General features: G+C 42.2%; 1 protein-coding gene across 1 annotated transcript in view; it reads right to left on the minus strand.

Moving 5' to 3' along the window:
• LOC134336949 (coronin-6-like) overlaps nucleotides 1–20,945 on the minus strand; it is a 260,484-nt gene that overhangs the window by 194,040 nt on the left and 45,499 nt on the right. The window contains exon 2 of the mRNA XM_063031656.1: nucleotides 1,858–2,057. Coding sequence (XP_062887726.1) covers nucleotides 1,858–2,055 — 198 coding nt within the window. The 5' untranslated portion in view covers nucleotides 2,056–2,057. The remainder of the gene's footprint in view (nucleotides 1–1,857; nucleotides 2,058–20,945) is intronic.

Raw genomic sequence — 20,945 nt, forward strand, 5'->3', positions numbered from 1 at the left:
TTACCCGTATCAACAGCTTCTCCTCACTACCCATTGTCTCTGTTAGCAAACCAGCTACCTCATCCTCAGCACTATCATCCGCCTTCCTACGATACTTCTTGCATTAAAGCATACGCAGCTCAGGACACTAGTCACACCATGCTCAACCTTTTAATTTGTAACTTCGTCTGAGGTCTTACCAACATCTGCCTCCACAACCTCTCCACTAACTGTTCTGGAACTCTGATTCCTAACCACCTGCAACTCCAGTTTAAACTGCACAGTACAGTATTAACAAACCTTTCCGCTAGGATATTAGTTCCCCTCCAGTCCCTTCTGTACAGGTCCCACCTTCGCTGGAAAGAGTCCAATGATCCAAAAAATCTTACACCCTCCCTCCTACACCAACTCCTTAGCCACATATTAAACTGTATAATCTTCCTAGTTCTGGCCTCACTAGCACGTGGCATGGGTAGCAATCCTGAGATCACAAGCCTGGATCTCCTGCCCTTTAATTTAACACCTAACTCCCTGAACTCCCTCTGCAGAAGCTTGCCACTCATCCTACCCATGTCATTGGTACCTATATGAACCGAGACCTCTGGCTGTTCACCCTTCAACTTAAGAATGCTGAGGATTCGACCCAAGATGTCCCGTGCCCTGCCACCCAGGAGGCAACAAACCATCCAGGAATCTCATTCTCACCCATAGAACCTCCTGTCCATTCCCCTAACTAATGAATCCCCTATCCCCACAGTGTGCCTCTTCTCCTTTCTCTTCTGAGTCACAGAGCTAGACTCAGTGCCAGAGATCCATCCACTGTAACTTTCCTCTGTTAGGTCAACACCCCCCTCCAACAGTATCCAAAGTGATATACCTGTTGTTGAGGGGGATGGCCACAGGGGTACTCTGCACTGGCTCCTTCACCCCTTTCCCCTTCCTGACTGTCACCCAGTTTCCTGTGTCGTGCATCTTGAGTGTAACTGCCTCTCTCTATGTCCCATCTATCACCCCTTGATCCTCCTGAATGATCCAGAGTTCATCCAGTTCCAGCTCTGACTCCTCAACGTGGATTGTTAGAAGCTGCAACTGGATGCAGTCCTCGCAGTTGTAGTCATCAGGTACACTGGAGGTCTCCCTGCCTTCCCACATCCTGGAAGAGGAGCGCTCAGCTATCTTGCCTGACATCTCTACTGTCCTACCTGAGCAGATATAAAGAAGGGAAAGAGAAAAAAAAAACTTAACCTTGAACTTTTCTTTCCTTTCTCTGACTGAAGCCTCTCTTCGCTGAAGCCTCAAAGAGCTAAAGCCTCAAGATCACCATTCTGACTCTGTCCACTCAGATGACAGCTGCTGCACTTGCTCCTGCCTTCACTTAGTTTGCTCCTGCTAATCAATCTCAGATGCCGATTGGTCACTGGTCAAAGGTCTATTATGCTGTCTCAACCCGATTCTGCTTTTTTCTACTTGGGCAGTGAAATCCTCTCCTCTGAAACTTCCAAGGTCCGGACTGGTTGCTGGTCAAAGCTCTATTCTCCTGCCTTCTCCAAGTAACCCTTAATCTCATTACCAATCAAGAAGCTATCAATCGCTGTCTTAACTACACACTATGAATTGGCCTCCACCACCCTCTGTTGCAATGAATTCCAGAGATTCACCACCATCCAGCCAAAGAAATTCCTTCTGATCTCAGTTTTAAAGGATATCCTTTTATCATGAGACTGCACACAGATCCTACACTCTGCTACTAATGGAAGCATCTCTCCGTGTCCATTCCATCCTGTATCCATTAAGCTTCAGTGAGATGCCATTTCATACATCTTTCCCCTAAGCAATTACTAGACAGAGAATTGGATCAAACCATTGGACCAGACTTACCTTGGCCAATTGGAGGACAAGGAAGGCACCTCCTCCACCAGATTCCACAATGATGGCCACAAACTTGGGATTAACTGCACAGAAGGAGCTATCCCAAGTCATTTTGGACACTCGTATATCTTCATAACACTGGTCGGCTTTCATTGCCTGCCCAAAGACATGGCGAAATTTGCTCTGACGTACAACTCTCCGGCTCATGGCTACAATTAAAAACAATGGAAAAGTTAATATTAAACCATCGATTTTTATTTTAGAAAACTTCATCTATATACGTTATGTTTTAAGTTATGCTGCTGAGTAAAGACAGCTGGTAGTTCCTCAAACACCCTCTATTACAACCCATTGTGAGATTCTTCTTTTTTTATACTTCAACATGAGCACCAATTTTGCCTGCCTTTGGAGGTTCATCAATATGGCTTTCAATGGACATGAGAAAGATTGCAATAAGCCTTGCTGTGTCCGGGATTTCAAAGGGCCCTTTACAATGTCTCACACAAGAGTCTTCTGTTAACATCAAAGCTCCGAGATTCCAAGGCAGATCTTGACACCAATTAGAAATTCACTGGAGTTCAAAAACAACCATTGCTTTGACTGTCATAGGGTTTGATTAAGTGTTTAATTTGATTTTTGAACCAACTGAGAGAATCCTAATCATAAACACAAGAGATTCTGCAGATGTGCTGGAAATCCAGAGCAATACACAGAAAATCTTCAGGACTGGATGGGAAGGGGAAAGGCTCCAAAATAAAAATGTTGGGGAGGGGAAGGAGGACTAGCTAGCTAATAGATGAAGCCAGGTGGGTGAGAAAGGTAAAGGACTGGAGAAGAAGGAATATGTTAGGAAAGAAGACTGGACCATAGGAGGAAGGAAAGGAGGAGGGGCACCAGGGGAAGGTGATAGGCAGGAGAGCAGAAAGGTAAGAAGCTGGAGCGCGGAATGGAAGAAGAGGAGAATAAATTACCGGAAGGAGAAATTGATGTTCCTGCCATCAGGTTGAAGGCTACCTAGACAGAATATGAGGTGTTCCTCATCCACCCTAAGAGTGGCCGCATTGTGACAAAAGAGGCAGCCGTGGGCCAACATGTTGGAACAGGAAAGGGGATAGGAATTCAAATGGTTGACTGCTGGGAATAATGCTACTTTTGGTGGATGGAGCAGAGGTATTCAACAAAGCGGTCCCCCAATTTATGTCGGGTCTCACTATCAGAAGCACCGGATACAGTAGACAACTCTAACAGATTAACAGGTGAAGTGTAACCTCACCTGGAAGGACTGTTTGATGTCTTGAATGGAGATAAGGGAGGAGGTGAATCGGCAGGTGTAGCATTTCAGCGTAGCAGGCGCAGATCTGTGTGCAGATTTATGGGGAGGGACAAATGGACAAAGGAATCACGGAGGGAGAAATCCTTGCGGAAAGTGGCGAGTGTGAGGTGTGAGGGAGTTAAAGTGGTGTTCAGCGGTAGGATCCCATTGAAGAAGTGACAGAGAATGATGTGTTGGATGTGGAGGCTCATGGAGTGGTAGGTAAGCACAAGGGGAGCTCTATCCCTGTTAAGATGGTGGAAAGATTGGGTGAGTACAGATGTCTGGGAAATGGAGGTGAGGGCAGTGTCAACGGTGGAGGAGGGGGAAACCCCTTTCTTTAAAGAAGCAGGGCATCTCTAATGTCCTGGAAAGGAAAGCCTCATCCTGTAAATAGATGTAGTGGAGATGAAGGAACTGAGAAAAGGGAAGAACATTTTTACAAGCAACAGGGTGGAAAGAGGTATAGTCAAGACAGACATGGGAATTAGTAGGTCTATAAAAGATGTTTGTAGGCAGTTTGTCTCCAGAGATGGAGACAGAGGGATTGCAAAAATGAAGAGAGGTGTTAGAAATTAACCAAGTGAATTTAAGGGCGGGGTGGAAGTTAAAGACAAAGTTGACGAAATTGACAAGCTTAGCATGGGTGCGTGAAGCAGTACCAAAGCAGTGATTAATGTAGTGCAGGAAGAATTGTGGAACATTACCAGGGAAGGATTGGAACATGGACTGTTTGACATAGCCAACAAAAAGGCAGGCATAACTGGTGCCCATAGCTACCCCTTGAGTTTGGAGAAAGTGGGAGGAGCCAAAGGAGAAATTCTTGAGGGTCACAGAGGAGGGTGTTAATGGAGGGGAACTGGTTAGGTCCTTTTCTGAGAAGGAAGCAGAGAGCTTTAAGGCCTTCTTGATAACAGAAAGAAGTATATGGGGACTGGACATCCATGGTGAAAATGAGGCAGTCAGGAGTAGAGAATTTAAAGTTGTGGAGGAGATTGAGAGCATGTGAAGTGTCACGTATGTAGGTGGGTAGGAACTGAAACAGGGGAGATGGAATGGAATCGAGGTATGTGGACACCAATTCATTGGGGCAGGAGCAGGCTGAGACAATCAGGTTTGTGGATCTTGGGCAGGAGGTAAAACTAAGCAGCGGAGAGTAAGGAAACAATGTGTTTGGTGGCAGTAGATATCCTGATTACTACAGTTTAGCAACACTATGACAGCTTTGCATTAAAATGGACTTTGCTTTCTTTACTATAATTGTGTTCTTTCTTGTAAAAATTATATGTTTAATTTATATTTTTGTGAATACTGCTTACGTGAAGCTACCTGTCTTTGATGCTTCTGCAAGTAAGTTTTTCTTTGCACCTCCATACATAAACTTGCGCATATGACGATAAATACAAATTTGAGCCTCTGAGTGGGAGCTTCCGGCATCAATGTAGGGACCACTACTGGTCCCTATATTGATGCTAACACTAACATAATTAGGTTTCAGAAACTCAGTGAAAATTACTCAAATTAGCAGCCAATATCAAAGCAAGAGGAGCTGTGGAATCAGAAGAGGAAAATCTCATAAGTGAGGAGAGTAACCGCTGATTTATTTTAATACGGGCGTAAATAAATCTGTACACAGGAGTAACATAAACAACAAACATTCTCAATTAAAAGGTAGGAATTGAATTTGCACTCACATTATTACCAAATACTGTGGCAATAACCAAAGCTTACAGAAGTTCAACAAAGTAGCAAAAACAATAAATTCCAAGTCCGATGTTATTCTGAAACTTTATAATACTCTTGTATAAATTGCCCATACCCTCCCACTTCAGCCCTTTTGACTGGACCAAACTTGTAATAAGGTACTGAGTGACACTAGATCAACTGGAGCATCAAGCTAACAATCCTCAATAAATTAGCAGATGACTGGAACTTATTGAACAAAAATATAATTGTTACACAAGATTCAAGATTGTTTATTGTCATTTATCAGTGCATAAGTGTTAAGTGAGAACAGAATGATTGTTACTCCAGATCCAATCCAAAACACAATAAGCATAAAGAACACAATTAAAAACCATAATAAATACAGTGGAACACACACAGAATGCTGGAGGAACTCAGCAGGCCAGGCAGCATCTATGATGAAGAGTCTCAGCCTAAAACGTCAATTGCTTACTCTTGTCCATAGAAGCTACCTGGCCCACTAAGTTCCCCTAAGAATTTTGTGAGCATTGCTTTGGATTTCCAGCCTGCAGATTTTCTTCTGTTTAGAATAAGTACTGTACTGTGCAAAAGTCTTAGGTGCATGTATATAGCCCGGGTGCCTAAGACTTTTGCACGGTACTCTGTTTGTCAAAGAGTAGTGGAGAGTGAGTTTGTAAATCTGGCAGGAGCACAGAATGTTGGGAACGGTGAAGGTGAAGCATTGCAGGAAGGGTGTGGGATAGGTGAAGAGAAGTGCCAGGGTGGGAGGTGGTATGGGGGCAGTCACACCCAGCCCTAATACACCAGGCAAGGACATTTGATTCCAAACAATTGGTTCACTGATCATTACGGAATGTCTCTCTGGTGCTTCCTGCTCCCTCCCCTCTCCCTTCCCCTTTTCTCAACCATGTTTCCCCTCACCCTGTCTCCTTCCCACTGTCAGTCCACAATAGAGACCCATATCAGAATCAGGTTTATAATCACTCACATATGTCATGAAATTTGTTTTTTTTTGCAGTAACAGTAAAGTGCAGGACCATCTGTAAATAGGGTGATTCTGACAGGAAATGATAAAGTTTGGTGGTGGTGAGGGGGAGAACATGGTGCGATGGGCTTGTGGGTGGAGGTGTTGAACTGTCTGATAGCTTGGGAGGAAATAACTGTGTCTGAGGCTGGTGTTCCTGGCTTGGGTGCTGCATAGCCTCACTTTTATGATTGATATCAAGGAGTATAGAGACAGGTCAGGGGAAATGACTTAAGGAACAAAGGAACCAAGATTGACCAAACTCTCAGACCTTCTATCCCCATGGCATAAGAAGAGCCAATTGATGACCTATTCCGTACATCTGGTTGAAATAGGATGCAAGAGTCCCAACCTATTTCTCAGTGTGATGGGTCACACTGCGAAGATGGAAATATCTTCAGATGTTTATTTATTGAAAGGAACATTAACCAGGTTTAGGGAGAGCTTCCCGCCCAACAAAATGAAATATTTTTCATGAAGTGTGCAAGCATGTTCTTAAATCTCAGCCAAACTACAGTACAGGCAAATCAGTTTAGTTTAACATTTTGCAAAGAAGAGCCCGAGGAACAACATTGCATTTTTTCTATAATCACAGTGTATTAGTTAAAAATTCTGGAAGGTGCTACTGAGCATACCTGCCCTGTGTTCAACCCTGCTGCATATCCAAAGGACAAATACAACTCACTTCTATTAATTCTTAATGGAAAATAAATCATGACAGCACAAAACAGTCCCCTTGGCTCATAAAGTTGTGCTGACTTTTTAACCTACTCTAAGATCAATCCAAACTTCCCCTCCGACATTGTCCTCCATTTTTCTATCATCCATGTGCCAATCAACGAGTTCCTTAAATGCCCCAACATATTTGCCTCTAACACCACCACCTTCCACAAACCCACCACTCATGATACAACAAAACTTACCTCTGACATCCCCCATGCCCCTCATATTAGCCACTCGCGCCCTGGGAAAAAGTCTCGGACTAGCCACTCAGTCTATGCTGCTTATTATCTTGTACACCTCTATCAAGACGCCTCTAATGCTCCTTCGTCCCAGAGAGAAAAGCCCTAACTTGTTCAACCTATCCTCATTAGACAAATAGAACAAGCATTTGTGCAGTGTGCAACAATATTAGCTTCAAAATATAATAGATGGAAGATGGAGTTTAATGCTGAAAAATGTGAGGTGCTACATTTTGGTAGGACTAATCAAAATAGGATGTACATGGTAAATGGTGGGGCATTGAAGAATGCAGTAGAACAGAGGGATCTGGGAATAATGGTGCATAGTTCCCTGAAGGTGGAATCTCATGTGGATAGGGTGGTGAAGAAAGCTTTTGGTATGCTGGCCTTTATTAATCAGAGCATTGAGTATAGGAGTTGGGATGTAATGTTGAAATTGTATAAGGCATTGGTAAGGCCAAATTTGGAGTATTGTGTACAGTTCTGGTCACCGAATTATAGGAAAGATGTCAATAAAATTGAGAGAGTACAGAGGAAATTTACTAAAATGTTGCCTGGGTTTCATCTCCTAAGTTACAGAGAAAGGTTGAACAAGTTAGGTCTTTATTCTTTGGAGCGTAGAAGGTTCACGGGGGACTTGATAGAGGGATAGAGGTGTTTAATATTATGAGGGGGATTGATAGAGTTGACGTGGATAGGCTTTTTCCATTGAGAATGGGGGAGATTCAAACAAGAGGACATAAGTTGAGAGTTAAAGGGCAAAAGTTTAGGGGTAATATGAGGGGGAACTTCTTTACTCAGAGAGTGGTAGCTGTGTGGAACGAGCTTCCAGCAGAAGTGGTTGAGGCAGGTTTGATGTTGTCGTTTAAAGTTAAATTGGACAGATATATGGACAGGAAAGGAATGGAGGGTTATGGACTGAGTGCAGGTCAGTGGGATGAGGTGAGAGTAAGTGTTCGGCACAGACTAGAAGGGCCGAGATGGCCTGTTTCCGTGCTGTAATTGTTATATGGTTATATAAGCAGACCTCTCTCAGGTGACTACTTAATGACAGGCGTGTGTCACAGGACTAACTGAGCTCAGAGTGTTTGGCAACCCATATGAAGGGAAGTTAAAGTGATCATCTTGTTGTTCCTCTGCTCTACAGAGGAATTGGACCTCAAGCCCCTGGATGTTAATTTGCCTTCATGCAAGCAATGTAGGAAGTTAGAACGGAGCCTAGATCAACATACACCTAATCCAAGAGAAGCTCAGATCCAAGCAAAACATTCCAGTATACCAGTCCTTCTCACATCCATTGTATAGAAATGCTGATCCAGGCAGTAAAGTGACTCATGTATTTGTCAGCTCTAAATTACAGAACTGTCACCGGATACAAAGTGGAAAAAAAACATTTCAGTGAGCTCCCTCTCATCTTGTGTAAGTTAATGCAGAAAAAGCAGCATGTGGTAGGAAACAGTCAGACATCAATAGGGCTACACAGAACATAATTCCAGAGGTTTCATATGTATTATTTATTTATTCACAAAGTGTGGGGTCACTTTTATGGCCAGCACTCAATTCTTATCCCAAAATGCTCTGGAATGAGATTGTAATTAATGATTAAACAAGCACGCATTAGGTAGACACAAGAGATTCTGCGGATGCTGGAAATCTTGAACAACACACACAAAATGCTGGAGGAACTCCGCAGGTCAGGCAGCATTTATGGATGGGAACAAACCGTCAGTATTTTGGGACGAGACCCTCCGTCAGGACTTAAAAGGAAGGGGGCAGAAGCCAGAATAAGAAGGTGGGGGAGGGGAGCAGGCAGTACATGGTGTAGGTTGGCAGAGTGGGAGATGAAATAAGAAGCTGTAGGGTGAATGGTAAAAGGTTGTATAAGGAATCTAAAAGGAGAAGAGAGTGGACTATAGGAGGAAGGGAAGGAGGGTGGGCACCAGAGGGATGTAACAGGCAAAAGATCAGAGGGGAGCCAGAATGGGTAATGGAAAAAAAAGAGAAAGGACAGTGGGGAGAAATTACCAGAAGTTACAGAAATTAATGGTCGTGCTATCAGGTTTAGTTTGAAGATACCCTGAGCAAATACGAGGTGTTGCTTCTCCAGCCTGAGTTTGGACTCATTGTAGCAGCAGAGGATGCCATGGACTGACACGTCAGAATGGGAATGGGGGAGTTGAATTGATATGGGTAGCCACCACGAGGTTCTGTTGGAGTAGAGAGCGCAGGAACTTAATGAAGCTGTCCCCCATTCTGCACCACTTCGGAAAGTACTGGATACAATTGATGACCCCAGCAGACTCGCAGGTGAAAAGTTGCCTCACCTAGAAGTACTGGTTGGGGTCCTGAATGGTGGTGAGGGAGAAGGTGCAGGAGCAGGTGTAGCACTTGTCCCACTTGCTGGGGTTAGTGCCAGGAGGGAGAGTGGACATGAGAGTCATGTAAAGCGTTACATGCGTAAGGTAGACTGGGTTAAAATTTCCCTTCTTAAAAGGACATCAGTGAGCCAAAATGAGATTTAGCAACAGTTCAATAAGTTCCTTATTACTGATATTCATTATTTAAGAATTTATTTCCCCAACTTCCTGCTGCCACAGTGGGATTTAAGATCCTGCCTCTGGATCACTGTCACAGCCATTGGCTCAATAACTTGCAAACTTGCATGAAGCAACCAAGAGTGGGAGACAAAAACAATACGGGGAAAAATAGTCTGGAGAATCCGGCCTTTTGTTATTGATAACCCAGATATGTTAGCCCTTTGAAATTGCTATTATTTTATATTATTCAAAGAAAACAATTTTTTTGAACTCTGTCAAAGATGCCTTTGGGAGCTCGGGAAAGATGGTTTGCTTCTTTTGTCAATGGGCAGCCATCACTACCCACAACAGGAAATGAAAAGCAACTTCAAAAGGAAGTGTGGTAGTAAAGGCTTTCAAAAAGATAATCAAACTGCATTTGAAACACTTACATGGAAATCTTGAGCCCTGAGCATGCTGGTGACTCAGCTTCTGGTCATTGACCAGAAATACCACAACAAAAAAAAATTCTAATTATTCATGTGCTGGTTGTGGATATCACTGGTGAGCACATCTCCATTGTTTCCAGACCTCAATGTCTTGAAAGGCCATGTCAGAGGGTTTGAGGGTAGTTAAGAGTAAATGTATTAGAACATAGGCCAGTACAGGAACAAGCTCTCAGCCCATCACATCTGCACCGACCATGATGCAAATCTAAACTAATCACATGTCCCATAATCCTATCTTCTCTGCTAGTTCAAATGCCGCTTTAAAGTTGCTACGGTTTCTGCTGCTGCCTCAGGCAGTGTGTTCTGAGCATCCGACGCACACTGTGTTAAAAAAAAAAGTGCCCTACGCATCTTTCCCTCCCTCATCTTAAAGCACTGCCTTCGAGCATTTGACATTTCAACCCTGGGGGGAGAAACACCCTTATTATCTCCAGTCTATGCGTCTATTTCATATCCAGTGGATTCTAGATAATTGAACCATCTGTTAATCGGGACAGCTGCTTATTTGAGTCCACTATTAAAGAGCAAAATCTAAGTGAGAAAATAGCCAGGATTCCCTTAGTTTATCGTGTTGTGCAAAAGTCTTAGGCACATATACAATATATAGCAGGGGTGCCCGAGACTCTCGCATAGTACTGCTGTAATTGTATGTATTGCACACTGCTGCTGCTGCAAAAAAAAGTGAGTGATGAGCAACGTGATTCTGATAAGGGTCTCTATTGTGGCTGGAGAGTGGGACGGGAGCAGGGAGAGGGAAATCATGTTTGGGAAATGGAGGAGGGGAGAGGGAAGCATCTGAGAGATATTCTGTAACGATCAATAAACCAGTTCTTTGGAATCAAATGACCTTGCCAGGTGTCTCAGGGCTAGGTGTGTCTGCACCCACACCACATTCCCCCCCACCCCGACACTCCTTCTCTGCCACCTGTCCCACAGCCCTTCTGCGGCGCTCCACCCTCGCCATTCTCAATATCCTTTGCTCTCGCCAGATTTACAGTTTTATATTCCACTCCACGTTGGCAAATACAGTTTATAAAATCGCATCAGTTGCATGCATCTGTGTCCAAAAAGCAGTGATTTTTGTCACTATTAGTTGGTGAGAAATAAGCAGTAAGACAATTTGGAACCATTTTACTCACTGCGGTTTCAAGCATTCAGGCTTGGAGTTGCCAGAACGGCCAGGAGTGAAAATGAAACAATTTCACTACTTCAACAAGATAGGAACTACAGAAGATTCGGAGGTATTGACAATCATCTTGAATGTTATAATGAAAGTGAAGATTTGGAGGATGCAATCACCAAAAACAGTGCATGAAAGCAGTCCATTATCTGCACTAAGTGCCAGCACTGATTTTGTTCATTTAGTCCAGGGGTCCCCAACCTTTTTTGCACCGCGGACTGGTTTATTATTGACAATGGGGGGGGGGGTAGGGTTGCCAACAGACAAGAGTAGCAGTCAAATACGTTGTGTTTACCCCAGAAAGACTACCATGACCATGAAGCCTTGCGTGGGCACCTGTGTGCGCATGTGTGTACGTGCTGATTTTTTTCTACAAATCGTTTTTGGCGATTCTGTTCGGGGGGGCGGGGTGGTGTTAATTACAACCGAAATATAGGTGATAAGTGGCTAATACACTCAATTTCGTTTCTAAAAGGGTTTATCTAACGAATTTAATATTAAACACACAGCACGTATTTTCCTCGCATGAATATAGCGATAGCATCATAACATTTTAAGTAATGTTTGGATATTAAACACACAGCACATATTTTCCCCGTATGAACATATAAAATCGTTGCAACACACCAATATCGCTGAATCAGTGGGAGCCCTGGGCTTGTTTCCCTGCAACAAGACACTCCCAACAAGGGGCGATGGGAGACAGCGATACTCGAAGGGAGTTCCTTATGTCCAGTCTATTCCACAATTTAGTTTTCGTTGCATTCATTGCAGAAAACTCCGCTTCGCAGCGATATGTTGGAAATGGAAGCAACGTTTTCAGTGTTTTCGTGGCTATCTCAGGATATTTAGCCTTGACTCTGATCCAGAATTCCGGCAGAGATGTTATGTCAAACATACTTTTCAGCCCGCTGTCATTTGCAAGCTCGAGGAGTTGATCGCCTTCCTGCGCTGACATGGACAATGAGCGGGTAATGACCTCATGTGCATTCAAGCTCAGCAGTGGACGTGACAGGAAATGAGGAAAGGTGCAACTGACTCATATCGCCAAATCATACCATTTCCTCGCGGCCCAGTAGCACATGCTTTGCAGCCCGGTACCAGTCAGCGGCTCGGTGGTTGGGGACCACTGATTTAGTCAATCAAAAGAATATGGCAGTGTACACTGGATTAATTCATTTGTCAATAACTATTAGGAACTAATACATAGTTTTAGAATTCTGTAGTAGTAGTTCTAATTTGTTCTGTACTTCATTTAAACATATAATCAGGTATTGATGAGTTTGAGTACAGAGAGGAAATTAAGAACCTGGTGGCATGGTGCAAAGATAATAACCTATCCCTCAGTGTCAAGAAGACGAAGGAATTGGTTGTTGACTTAAAAAGGAATAGCAGACTGCACGACCCCCATTTACATCGGTGGTGCGCAAGTGGAACAGGTCAAAAGCTTTAAGTTCCTCGGGGTTAATATCACAAATGACCTGACTTGGTCCAACCAAGCAGAGTCCACCGCCAAGAAGGCCCACCAGCGCCTTTACTACCTGAGGAAGCCAAGGAAATTTGGCCTGTCCCCTAAAACCCTCACTAATTTTTATAGATGCACCTTAGAAAGCATTCTTCTGGGGTGCATCACAACCTGGTATAGAAGTTGTCCTGTCCAAGACCAGAAGAAGCTGCAGAAGATCGTGAACACAGCCCAGCACATCACACAAACCAATCTTCCGTCCTTGCACTCACTTTACACCGCACGCTGTTGGAGCAGTGCTGACGGGATAATCAAGGACACGACCCACCCAGCCAACAGACTTTTCATCCCTCTTCCCTCCAGGAGAAGGCTCAGGAGCTTGAAGACTCGTACGGCCAGATTTGGGAACAGCTTCTTTCCAACTGTGATAACTGCTGAATGGATCCTGACCCAGATCTGGGCCATACTCTCCAAATATCTGGACCTGCCTCTTGGTTTTTTTGCACTACCTGACCTTCCCTTTTCTATTTTCTATTTATGATTTATAATTTAAATTTTACTATCAATTTGTACTCCAGGGAGCACGAAGAGTAGAATCAAATATCGCTGTGATGATTGTACGCTCTAGTATCAATTGTTTGGCGACAATAAAGTATAAAGTAGAATCTGTTACTCAGTTACATGTCTTTTTTATATCTTTTTAACTATTTCCTTGAAACTTTGGCTAATTGAGACAGTCACTTAATTGGGCCAAAATGTACAGGTCCTGATATGTCCCAATTAACCAAAATCCACTGTGCTCCTGTCAGGTCACCCCTCAACCTCCGACACTCCAGAGAAAACAATCTAAGTGCTCCTTATATCTAATGCAATCCAATCAAACCAACAACCCAGTGCACTTGTTTGCCTTCTCCAAAGCCTTCACATCCTTCCTATAGTGTGACAAAGAGAACTGTACACAATATCCAAATATGCCCTAACTATAGTTTTGTACATTTGAAACATGTCTTCTCTACTTTTATACTTAATGCCTCCGTCAATGAAGGCAAACATGCCCTATGCCTTCTTTACCACATTATCCACTTGTATTAACACTTTCAGGCAGCTATTGACTTGCTCCCTCAGATCCGTCTGTGCATCAATGCTACCAAATCTCCAGCCATCTCCCTTTGACCTTCCACCATGCATCTCCTCACACTTACTTGAATTGAACTCTAAATGCCATTTCAAGATCCAAAGTACATTGAGATTTGTTTGCTTACAGGTAGCCACAAAGCAAGAAACCCAAAAGAACCCAATTAAAGAAAAAAATAAATAAAGTCCCAATGTGCAAGAGAAAAGAAATAAAGAAACACAAATCATGCAAACAATTGAAGCAAACAACATTCCAAACCAAATTGAATCCTCAATTCTGAATCCTGAAGCAGTCCAGAGTAGGCCCAAAGCCTCACTTATCAGTTTATCATATTAGCAGACATAGAGCACAGCTGCCGGGGCAGTCTTCATAGCCTCAGCACCACGGAGAAAGGAGTGACTATCACTGAGACCGAGCAAAGTTGGCTCTTGCCTCGACACCTTGTCTTTTCAATCTATCTTGACCAGTGTTTAAGCTGACGGAACAATGGAACAGTGAAAGGATGCAGTGCCCTGGAGAGAGGAGTGAACATCATGGAGAACAAGTGAAATCAGCTCATATCTCTGATCTGGCAACTAAATTGTCTAAACAGCGGATCGCACCTCACACTAAGACCTGACTACTGCAAAGGGTTTGGAGCCTAGAACACGCTGGCCAGCAACTCGCTCTGGGCCCAGATTTCACCCCCCCCCCACCCCCGGATTTCACCACCCAGTCCAAAGCCGCTCTCAAACTCTACAAATCAGCTCGGCACCCGGAGTAATCCAACTTTGCACCCAGGCCAGCTGTACGAGCATCAAATCCCTTGTGCCCTGACTTCTGTTGGACTCTCTCTACCTTGCAAATTGCTGTTTCCAAAAGCTGACTTCTGGAAAACGCTATTGGGCTATTAAAAATAAAAACTTCACACCATCTTAAAAGTGTCTTCCCAGGTAGTTAACCTGATCAACCATTCTAGTTAGACCCCACCCCCTCTATCTAGTGCACTGAACTGTAAACATTTTAATCCATTTTTTGCAATACTGTTGACATTATAAATACATGCTGGTATTATGTATTGAAGAATATTTTATTCCATATCCATACTTTAACCTCTAATTTTGTTTTTTTAAATAACTCTGTATTCTTTATAATTGTTGAATGCTGGGTATTTTTTGGGGTCGCACACTGACCCACACACCTCAACAAATTCCTAATAGAAGTAAAGTTCCTAATATGAATAAATTTGATCCTTGATCCTTTAATGGTGATGAAAATCATGAAGCTCAAAGTCCACAATCCAGGAACAATTCATGGATGTATCACAGCACCGAAAACCCAAGGAGTGATTCAGAACAATGTGCAAAGGAAGTCTAATGTTCCAAAACTTCAGCATTTCACCCTTAGTGACCTCAAAGCCTCTGCAGTTTGTGCCACCGGAGAAAGAATAGCAGTTGACAAAAAGGAATCACTTACAGAAGCTGGAAGAAGGCTTATCAGCATCAATCATTACAAGGGATATAGGTGACCAGAGTAGGAGGGAGGAAATTTTAAATAAAGATTAAGAGGAAAAAGAGAACGAGAGATACAGTTACACAAATTTCAAAATTGCTGCCAATAAACGCCTGCCAACTAGTCTTGCACCTGCAGCATTGTAACACAGGCTTCATTGATGTAAACACGGACTTCAGTAGCCTGATTGCTTGTATTTCCTGCCAATTATAGTGCATTTGCTGGCATTCTCTGGCATGATTTGAATACTGGGGGAAAAAAGTGTACTCAATAACTAAATAATAACCCAGAATTGCCTCAGTTGTTAACTACGGTGCCGTCTACAAATTTCTTCATGAAAGTGAAGCACGCCGTGGATCAAAAGAAAGTACAAACAGAATAGCAAAGCTAAGATCAAACTCAACTTTGCATTGAGGTTTAGGCATTAATATCTCATGAATTTTAATACATACAGCAAGGAAACAAGTTTTGTTTTAGTATAGCTATAGTTTGCTTTCTTTTTCTCCACTGCTGCCCTGAGTTTAGAGTCTTAGAGAACTACAGCACTGAAACAGGCTCTTTGGCCCACCTAGCTCATGCGAAACTGTTATCCTACCTAGTCCCATCATTCTGCACTTGGAGCATAGCCCACCATTACCACTCCCATCCAAATTTCTCTTCAGTGTTGAAATCGACGCGACATCCACCACTTATGCTGACAGCTAATTCCACAATCTCACCACCCTCTGAGTGAAGGAACTCCCCCACAAGTTCCCCATGAGTTTCTTTTATTTTCCTTCACATTCCTCCTTTTCTGAGGAAAACCATCAGAATGGAGAAACTTAAAATCAATTAAGTATTGAATAGGCGATTTGTAGTCAAATTATTGTAGTCTTCAGAGGATGCAACTGTGTAAAAATCAATGGAACCTTGAAAATGAGCATCAGGTAGAAATGGAAAACTGTTTTCTTCAGTTAAGGCAGGATTTGGCTCAAAATGTACCAGGAGTTAAATCAAGGAGCCATATGGCCTGTCTTAATCATTAGTAAAGTGACTATAAACAGACTATTTGGAAGGGCCAACTACCTTCACGTAGAACGTGCACAGTGGAAATATAATTTTTTGAACAACAATCACAGAATGGAAAATGGGTGTAACGCACCAAGACTTTGGTGAAAAAATGTTTCTACGTTTATGGTGTCATTCACACAGCTCTCGGTACAGTCAGATAAAGATGCAAGGGAAGGTTCATGCATTTCACCAGCAACCTCTCATCAATCAGAAAGTACATGGCACTGCATGTGAAAGCTGGACTGAGTGCCAGGATATTGCCTTAAGCTTACGTTGCTTGTGGTTCAATTGATAGCTGGCTTGACAAGTGATTTGTTTCTAGTCTTCAGTACAGAAGTCTGGACTCCAGTGAAATTCCAAAAACACTGTCACTATATCAACAGCATCATTTTTAGATAAGAAATTAATCTAAGGCTCCTTCCATTCTCTCATAGCACAACACTGAAGAGCAGATACGTTAATCCTTGCTTCCTGGCCAATATCTCTCTCTCATTCAACATTATTTTTAAAAAATCTGGTTGCTACCACTTTGCTCTTTGTGAGAGTTTGACAAACTGGTTGCTGCACTTCCTAACAGTGATTACACTTCAGGACATCCTGAAGAGGATACAAAAAGTAATATATATACAATGCATCACAACACACACAAAATACTAGAGGAACTCAGCAGGCCAGGAAGCATCTATGGAAGTGAAAAACAGTCGACATTTTGGGCTGAAAAGGAAGGGGAAAGATGTCAGAATAAAAAAGATGGGGGTGGGGAGGAGGAGGACAAGCTAGAAGGTGATAGGTGAAGCCAGGTCAGTAAGGGAGGGGTGAGGGTTGATGGAGGAAGCACAGAGGTGATAGGTGGAAAAGGCAAAGGTCTAGAGAAGAAGGGATCTGTTAGGACCCTAGAGTGGACCATGCATAATATATACAGTATGGAACATATTGCGTGTTTATTTTCTCTCCTTTGTAAAAAAAGAGAACTTAATACTGGGCAACTTGCTCCATTTCATGCACTAAACCTTCTCTGAGGATCGTCACCTTGTCCTGGTGGAGAGGCTTGTGAGTTTCTGAGATCTCAAGAGGAGTGTCATCTGGAGCTTAGCTCCTGGTAGGGTCACCCATGGTGGTGAGGTCAAGGGCGAGGTTCCAGACAAGAAGCAATCCAACCAAGACCTCAACCGTAGAGCTGATTGAAGATGATGATACATCATAAAGGACAGTGAACGTGGTGGAAGGCTGTAGCAGGGAAGGCTTGTAATCCATGCCACCAGACCCTGACCGTGATCCTGATCTGTCAAGGACCTTGTGCTGGCTGCCCATGTATCAGCCTCCCCACTTTAAACAAAATCACGCACAGGCATTCTCCATTAAGGGAACAACTTCTTGAGAGAATGACATACTCAGCTCAAGTGAAGGAAATAATATAACTGGGCTAAGCATTGATTTTATGCTTGCATCTGTCTTTTTATCCTCCATTTGCATTAACAACAAATTAGCTTATGTTGGACTGCTTATTGCACTGTGCTTCAATTGCATTAATAATGACTTCATTTTAACGGAATGAATCTGAATGTATCAGCTGTTCATCACTTACAAAGGTGAAGAAACACATCTCCAGCAGGCAGCACAACTCTGACTACAATTAATTGCTACACCAAAGCAAAAAGAACATTGTCCAAGGATTTCCATTATGCTTAAGTTTTATGCCAGTTTAAAAAACACTTATCAAACCTTTCAACCTCTCACAGAAACTTACTGAACCTCCAATGAAGGTAATGCATGAGGAGAAACAAGAGAGCTTTTGATTCCAAAATTTTATTTGCATATCAAATAGTTTAATCCTCCCAAGTGAAAATCATTCATTGGTAAGTGATGCAAATGTGCTATCTTTAAAGGCTAAGGCAAAAAATATTGTTTTTGGAATTAACATGCAATAAAATTCTCACTGAAAAACAAGTTCAGCCTCCCACCCCTCTCCCTGGTCCTGATACCAAAAGCTTAACTCTCCAGAATTTACATTTGGCCTCCCCTTGGACTGAAAGTTAAGTGAATTCCTTTCAGAATTCAACTGAGACATATCCATGCCAAAGCTTTTAGTAATAAGCAACAAGATAGCACATACTTTGATCAGAGGGGTGTTGGCTTTGCGCACGCAAACTGTTTTGGAATCTTAGCTAAAGCTGCAACTAACTGCTTTTAGTCAATACAAAGATATCCACTCAGTGGCCACCATACGGGGGACAGGAGGAACTGAATAAAGTGGCCACTGAGTGTATTTTCACAAACTTGAGTCCTGCCAAAGGGCTTCAGCCTGAAACGTCAACTGTACTTTTTCTCCATAGATGCGGCCTGGCCTGCTGAAGATCCTCCAGCATTTTGTGTGTGTTGCACTGAATGTATTTTGTATGTTCATGGTCTTCTGCTGCCGTAGCCCATTAACATCAAGATTCAACGTCTTGTGTATTCAGAGATGCTGCTCTGCACACCACTGTTGTAACATGTAGTTATTTGAGTTACTGTTGCCTTCCTGTCAGCTTGATCCAGTCTGACCATTCTCCTCTGACCTCATTCAGTTCAAGGCATTTTTTCCCAGAGAACTGTCACTGACTGGATTTTTTTTATGTTTTCCCACCATTCTTAGTTAAGTGGAAATTGTCATGTGTGAAAATCTCAGGAGATCAGCAGTTTCTAAGATACTCAAACCACCCCGCCTGGCACCAACAATCATTCCACTGGCAAAGCCTTTTAGATCACATTTCTTCCCCTTTGTAATGTTTGGTCTGAACAACATATGAATCAAGTTGCTGCCACACAATTGACTGATTAGATTTTTGCATTAACACGCAGGTGTACCTAATAAAGTGTATGTTGGTATATATTTTCCAGGCTGAAAATCACAAGTTACCCAGAGGGCAATGAGCTCACTTACATATTAGCCTGTTCAAATGACTGAGGAGCAGAGAAAGACAGTTATGTTCAAGCCTAGTCATTACATAAATCAAATGACAGCCTTGTATATTACAGCAGATGTGAGCACGGCCAGGCATCCAAACATTTTTGAAATGTCTCACTTGTGACACACTGGGGAGTTTTTCTTCTGCAATTAAGTTCTTCAAATATTTTCCCCTGAAGACTCAGAAGGTCAGCATAGGGATTGTTTGGGCAAGTCCACACTGACACAGAGTCTGTATCTATCACAGTTTAAACCCATTGGATTATGTCTGCATTATTCATACCTTTAGCCAGACCATTCAACCATTTGGTTAACATCCATCAGTATCTGTGCTCAGCTGTTTTGGATCCTCAAATGGACAACAATTAATATTCATTATGTATTTGTCACCTGAGGCTAGAATTTAGAAACTGGAAGATATATCTGGCTGGTGACTCTCTGTCAACTGCTAACACAGGGCCTGCACACCTTTACTTGATGTGCTGGCCAAGGAGTTTGCTTCAGGCAAAGCAATGATTATGCATTCTCTAGAGCCTCTCAATAATTATTGAGATATCATTACCCCACACCAGCAGCTGCACCCACATCATCTCTCTGCTTCTATTAACATATTCAAAGTCTTAAAATATTAATGTTAGAATTGATTATGAACAGAAAAGCATCTGAATATCATTCATCAAATATTAGTTTAATACGTGATAAACCTTGCACCCAACTGTGACATTTAATTATTGCATACATATTGTATTTGTCAATTCCCTGCAGTCAGTTTGACATTTCCCAAGAAGGAAGTGAGTCCCAAAACACTATGGAAGAGGGTTAGCCAGTTCAGTCCATCAATGAAATCACAGCCAATACTCTGATGAACAAATTTCTCGGAATTTGTTGTCACCAGTGAAGAAATTTCTCCTCCTGCCAGCAATAAATGGCCAAACTCCTACATAGTGACAAGCTTGCATGTTCTACATTCTCCAGTTTGGGAAAAAAAAACAGAACCTCAACATTCAGTCCTCTGCAAAGTTTGTCTGTTAATGAGATCACATCATTCGAAATTGCAGACTACAGCTCCATTTTGTCCTCTTGTCCCTGGTGTTCTACTCATCGCAGGAATTGATCAAAAGCAAACTACACACTTCCCACGTTTTCTTTGGGTTATTGATCCCTCTGCTCTTCCCAACTCACTGTCAGCATCAGCCCTAGCTAGTACAAAGCAAATTTCTATTTTTTCACATCCTTTCTTTTTAAATCTTTTTATTGAATAAGTATACAAAAAGGTAAACCATATAAACATTAATACAATGTTAAAATATAATAAAATTCCAGAAGGTAGCAATACCAAAAAAAATACTACCAACAATGTAATTTAAACATAAGAAACCAAGATAACATAATAGTATACTAAATTTTATATATATCAATGGAAAAAAAAGAAAAAAAAAACCCCAAAAAAAAAACCACCGTGCAACTAACTAAAAGCAAAGCAAAGCAATGGGCTAACTTGAAACCAAACAGAGTTAAACTTAAAATCATGTCCTCGATCCCGACCTCCATTAAAAACAGTGAAAAAAAAACAAGAAGGGTATATATTACATTAAATGAAAATATCGAATAAAAGGTCCCCAAATCTGTTCAAATTTAAATGAAGAATCATAAAGGTTACTTCTAATTTTCTCCAGATTCAAACATAAAATCGTCTGAGAGAACCAAAAAAAGGTAGTTGGAGCATTAAGCTCTTTCCAATGTTGTAAAATACATCATTTTGCCATTAAAGTAAGAAATGCGATCATTCTACGGGCTGAAGG

Source organism: Mobula hypostoma, chromosome 23 (assembly GCF_963921235.1).
Source record: "Mobula hypostoma chromosome 23, sMobHyp1.1, whole genome shotgun sequence".
Taxonomy (NCBI): Eukaryota; Metazoa; Chordata; class Chondrichthyes; order Myliobatiformes; family Myliobatidae; genus Mobula; species Mobula hypostoma.